This window comes from Trachinotus anak, unplaced genomic scaffold (genome assembly GCF_046630095.1).
Source record: "Trachinotus anak isolate AG129_WGS33_773 ecotype Australia unplaced genomic scaffold, CSIRO_AGI_Tana_v1 ptg000005l, whole genome shotgun sequence".
Lineage (NCBI taxonomy): Eukaryota > Metazoa > Chordata > Actinopteri > Carangiformes > Carangidae > Trachinotus > Trachinotus anak.
This window is the reverse complement of record NW_027273856.1, coordinates 4,422,144-4,428,143: the sequence shown is the minus strand read 5'-3', so window position 1 is coordinate 4,428,143 and position 6,000 is coordinate 4,422,144. Positions and strand designations below refer to the sequence as shown.

The 6,000-nt window shown below is 49.7% G+C and overlaps 1 protein-coding gene across 1 annotated transcript in view; it reads left to right on the top strand.

The window, feature by feature from the left end:
• Window positions 1–317: 317 nt before the first annotated feature.
• Window positions 318–6,000, top strand: part of efnb3b (ephrin-B3b) — an 80,169-nt gene continuing 74,486 nt past the window's right edge. Inside the window, exon 1 of the mRNA XM_071477882.1 lies at window positions 318–1,732. Coding sequence (XP_071333983.1) covers window positions 1,584–1,732 — 149 coding nt within the window. The 5' untranslated portion in view covers window positions 318–1,583. The remainder of the gene's footprint in view (window positions 1,733–6,000) is intronic.

Here is a 6,000-nt window from a genome sequence, read left to right as displayed (position 1 = left end):
CCACCTCCAGTGGCTCATGTGGTGCCCAGTGAGGGCGCTCTTGCTCTTCCGTCATGGCGCTGAGCAGAGGGGTGCGCACGTTGGTGAGCGTCTGGGGGGGGTGGGGGGGTTCTTCTTCATCGTTTGAAAGGAGGCAGAATAGAGCGCCAGGGAGTCCAGAGGTCCGAGTCGGGGGGCCCCTGAAACCCACAGAGGAGGAGGAGAGAGGAGGTGCTGAAAGGGACTCGATACCGCCCCCCCCGAAAAAGCCTGGAAGAATTGCGCCCCGTCAGTGCGCCCTGCCTGCCAGTCGGAGGATGGGGATTTTTTTTTTTTTTTTTTTTTTCCCCCATTCATCCACGTCCCCTTTTTTCCCTCCTCCTCCTCTCAAACAAGCCAGTCGGTCTGTCAATGTGCTGCGAGCATTAGGGCAGGTGGAACCAGTGGGACAGTGAGGCAGAGAGGCGGATGAGATAACGAACGAAGCGCTTTCCTCTGGCGGAGAGACGCGACACATCCCGCTCTGCATCAGATAGGCGTCAGTTTTCCAGCCGGGACCGATGCTCATGACTCGCATCTCGTGTCTTTCTCTTTTGTCTGTCTTCACAAGTTTCAAGCTGGCCTTTGTGCGGCATTAGAGAGGAGATGCTTTTCTAGCGCTTTGGTTTGTTTCTCTCTCAGTTTCCTCTTGTTGTAGCGCGAGTTGATTCCTGGATTTATCACCGATCTGGATCCTGATTTGTTTTTTGGTTTTTTTTTTTTTTGGTTTTTTTTTTTTTTTTTTTTTGGTTTCTTTCATTTTCAACCAACCGCTGCTGAAGGATTTGCGGATTTACAACCCGTGTGTATTTTCCAAAGAGGAGAATAAGGATTGTAATGCGCACTGCCTAAGCCCAGCGAGCATCAACATGTCTTCATGAGGATGGAGCTGTGGACACGAGTGACATCTTCTCCGTCTTAAACGCTTCACCCTCACAGTTTTTGGCTCGATCGCGACTGTCTCCTTCGAACAGACTGACAGTGTCTCCTTTCAGTCCTGCCTGATATGTTGGGAGGGAGATCTTCTAACGAGAAAACAAGGTAATGGGAGAGAAATCACACAGAGTCGGCACAGAGAACAAGGGAACATTGTTCGGAAAAAGACAATTAGGGCGCACCGACAGGCAGCAGAAATAGCTCTTGGGTGGCGATAAATGTCAGCAGATTCGATTCAGTGGAGTTATATTTGTGCCGAGGAGCAGTGCTTTGAAAGAAAAGGAGGACTTATGACAAATTAACGGGAAAGTCATGGGATTGGCACAGAAATAGTACCGATCGAGGACGCGCAGACCAAAAAAAACCAAAAAAAAACAAAAACCCCGTCATTTTGGAGATTCAGACGCACGGATTGAACAAGTTTCTCCTGCACATTTGAGAGTGTTTTTTCGGTTCGATCCAGTCCAATCTGATGCATTTTGGATCCATGAGGTTGTATAGAGCAGGCTTTCACTTCACTCTCTGACTGTCTCTACCTATAGCCTGGTCGGCTGTAGTCGCACATCCATTGTTTTAAGAGTCTCCTCGCTACAGCATCGAAAGCAGAAAATATTGCCCGTGTCGGTGAAATGGGGCTGCATGTGCTGGGTGTCAGGGTTGAAATGGCGTGTCGAGGACATGGCAATGGATTGGGAATCCTGCTGGTATTCTTACTGGATTTACTGGGGACGACTGCCAGCAATATGGAGCCCATCTACTGGAATTCCCTGAACGAAAGGTAGGAGCAGTTCTCACTTGCAGACCCTTTTTAACATTTTACTGGTTGCCTAATTGCAGGTTTGAACTTGAAGCTTCGAGCCCAGACCTGACAGAACAATTAGTTCAGCTGCGGGTCCGAAGTGTGAAATGCAACTTGCGCCGGGGGCAGGGGATTATAGGAAGCAGTAAATGAACGCAACTGTGCGCCTTGTAGGAATGCAACGTGAAATGCAAAACACCATAAAGTTGGATAACGGCAGCAGTTGGGTGCGCAGGCCTGCCGCCGGCCCGCTCCCTCTGAGGCCGTTCAGGATTTCTTTATTACCCTTTCTATTTGGCCAATTTGTCGCACTTCCCCCGTCCTTGCTGTTTGTGATCCAGCAGAAGGCGAAGACAGCGTCGGCAGATGAGTTGAGGCGGGCAGCCCTGCTCCACAGCTGCCGTGGATTTGCCACACTCACATTAATTATTGTGGATGATCCAGCTGTAGCTCTTGGCGTTGGTAAAGTCTCTGTAAGCTGCGGGCGCAGAGATGGAGGCCGTGTGCAGGATAATAAAGGCGTGTGTGATGCTCTAATTGCTGCTGCTGAATGACCTTGATTAAAGTCCAGGCCCTGGCCCGCAGGCCTCTCCCACACCCAGCCTGCCCGCTCGGCCACCCTCATTTGCATTTGGTCTTGCCCCTGGAGAAGGTGTCAGGCATTAGCTGAGGAAATGTCATTTTAAACACCCCTCGGCCGTCCGGCCCTAACGACCGACACCACTTTTCTCACACCTCTGCCAATTTCCCTGTGTCTGAATAGACTGCCTGGTGGCGGTGGTGGGGGGGGTGGGAATAACAAGGCGTCTTGTATGGTGGTGAGGGGTGATTTTTAGTGACACCGGGCTTCAATTCTGTAAATCCTGACTGCATTTGTGGGGACAAACTGCATCAGTGAGATTTTTTCAGCTTGATAAATAGGCCATCAAATCCACTTGGAAGGAACGCTGATCCTGAATAGCCCCCCTCTCCTGTAACTTTGCCTACATTACTGACTATGTAAAACAAAATAGAAAAGCAAATTGAAACTCACTCAGGCTTACTCAGGGTAGCCTACCAAACCCTCCCATCCCCGGGTCACACCCATGCCAGGAGCTTTTTCAGAGACTAACAGGTTTTTAATGCATCCATGTGCTGTAGGCTATGGCCTGCCCGGTTTCTCCCCTCTCCACAGATGTGACTGTGCGTGGGCCCCCGCTGTGGAGCCAGGCATGAAGCCCTTAATGAGGGCTTTTTGTCAGCAGTGGGTGGATTCACCCAACAGGGAGTAGAGCTGGTCACGGGAGGGTAATTTTCACTGAGAAGCTAACAGCCTGGGCTTTTGAGGCCTTACAGGTGATTCCACGCCATTGTCTCCTAATGGAGTTTAGAGTTAGGTGGGTGTCAGGGCTTAGCGAATGGGCCTGGCTGGCAATTAGAGGGGTGGTGCCTTTGACGCCAGACTCCACAGTCATTTTCACAGATTTGCTCACTCATATATTCAAAATACAAAGCCTATTGTATACTATGAAGCTTATTCATGAAGCTTACTATTCATAGTTAATCAGCTTAGTCATTCCTCCAGTTTATTTTCTTGGCCCTTTTTACACACTTCCATGTACTTGTTTCTCTTCGCTCTCTACACAACAAGAGCGCCACTTTAGCTTCAGCTGCCTCAGGGCAAAATAGGTTTTGGCCCAGGGCTGAAAAATGTTCGGAGCTCATGCATGTCCAAGTAGTGCACATCTTCCAAGGACGTGGACCTGAGCCCACCCACATCTGGTTTGTTCTTCCACAGTGAGGGGAAAGTCAGCAGAAGCAGTAGTCTGTATCAATCGGGCGCAGGGGCGCATGTATGGTTCACGTCTTGTCTGTGTAGCAAATGGACTGTCACGTTGTTAACCTCTAGACCTCTGCTGGATGTACTGCTTTGAAGTTTAGACTGTCCACCTGCAGCTTCCCTCCACCTCTCCTCCCATCTTTCTTTCCGCCTCTGTGAGCAGTCTCCCACTCCTTCTCTTCCTCCCTCTCTTTCACCGCTTTCACCCTCTGTCTTGTGTTTTTTTTTTCTTCCTCTCATGCTGCCTCTATTTCCGTTCTCCTGTCTGTCCCCGTCCATCTCTCCGTCTTTTTCCTCCCTGTCACTTTCTGTCTGTCTCTATCTCTGCCTCGCTCCGTCTCCCTCCCACCCCGCCACCCCCACCCCTCTTCAGTGCGGGGAACAGACGTAGCAAATTGGAAACATGTGTCACATCCAGCCACTAATTATGGCGCTACAGCAGCCACTGACGCACCCAAAGATGTGTTAGGAGTGACAGAGGTGAGGTGGAAGAGGAGGCACCCATGGGTGTAGTGGAGGATACAGACCCCCGCGGATTATTCTGCCTGTTTAATTCCTGGAATACACAACAAATAAAATGATCACGCTGACTTAACTTACAGTAAATATAGTTTAAAAGAAAACGCTTACGGTCATCAAATGCTGCACCCACCCTTCTTATTGATTGCTCCATCAGTTGAAATTACTCCGGCCCGACAGAAAGAAAAGAGACAGAGGTGCTCGGGGAGGAATATAAACAGAGACGAGTGCCAGGAGGTGAAAGAGAAACAGAGGGAGCGGTGGAGAGAGCAGAGTGGGGGTAGAGATACTCCTAACCCTAAGTAAATCAATACCAGTTAAGACTCAAGTGCCAATACAGGTTCTGCTTGAGGAAGAGAGAACTGAACCAGAACGATCACCTTGGGAAACAACCCCCCCCCTCCACACACACACACACACACACACACACACACACACACACACACATTACCCTTATCTCAGCATCTGCTATTATCGGCCTTACACAGCCGCCCTAATGAAAGATCGAATCTTACATTACTGCTCAGGGGTTTGGTGGGTGGGGGGTGAAGTAGAGTGGGTACTGGGGTACCAGGTGACCCACGTACTTGGGATCACACTGTAAGTCACACTGATGAGCTCTCACACACACACACACACACACACACACACACAGACAGAACATGAATTCAAGTGGAGCGATTGCTGGCGTTGGTCACTCATCTGATCGCAGCATATGGAGTTTTGTAGTTTTTGGCCCTTTTGCAAGTTTGATTTCAGCGTCTGTTCTTAAGGCCAAAGCCTCTCAGTCACCCCCCTCCCTCTGCTCTCACTCGCTCTCTCCCTCTCTTTCCATACTTTAGTAAACGGCTGTAGATTATTGTAAACGGCTGCTGAGGGTGGGCGTCGTCTCGCTCGCCGCTTGCGGTGACTTGTAATACAACTATTCCCCCCAAGATCCACATTAAAATTTAATCCCCCCTTCCCGTTTCTCAATAATTCATTAATCGCCGGCTAATTGGCGCCGGATAAAAGACTAGCTAACTAGGCTAAGTGTTTCAACTACAAAAAAACAGAGAAAAGACTCCAATAAAAAAAAAATCAGTGGAAATCTTCTTGGTGAGGGCACTGTGGGACCGAGCAAGTGGAATAAGTGTTAGTAGGTCAAACAGGGTGTCATATCAAAGCAGCTTTTCAACCCCCGTTTATTGATTGTTTGTATGTTTGTAACGCCACACCCAGTTTCACCAGTGTGAAATCCACCCAAACTGTAGGTTCCCCCCTCCTTCATGAATTATGCATGCGTGCACTGAGGCTTTTCAGGGCTGTGTGGACAAGCCAGCAGCAGCCTTGTAAGCCTACATGCATCCTTAGGGTAAATGATGAGAGAATATCCACCGGGTGATTTTATTTTAGGAGCGAGGGAGTGTAAAAACAAGAGCAGGAATGTAGAGGAGAGAAGAATATGAACCATATTGTTTGAGCTGCCTGCTAAAAGCAAGCAGGCAGCAGGCAACCCCCCCCCCTCACCAACCTCCCTCCCTCCCAAACACACACACACACCCCATCTCCCTCACTCTCTTTCTCTTGTGTGTGTAACTTTACGAGCTGAGAGCAACAGGAGCTGTGAAAAGAGGTTTCAGCTGAAGTGGCAGAATGGAAAGGCCAGGGGAAGGAGGAGGAGGAGGAGGAGGAGAAGGAGGAGAAGAAGAAGAAGGAGGGAGCCAATCCGGCCACAGGCTGCAACCTTTCTCTCTGTCCGTCTTTGTGAGTCTTTCTCTGGGCACTGCAGGCAGGCAGATGTGCACACAGGTATGCAGCTGGACTGTGAAATTACAGACAGGTACAGACGGGTCCATTGCAGCTTCACATTCTCAACAGATGCCTGCACACAGACACACAAATGAGCCTGGGGGGGGGGGGGCCTCGA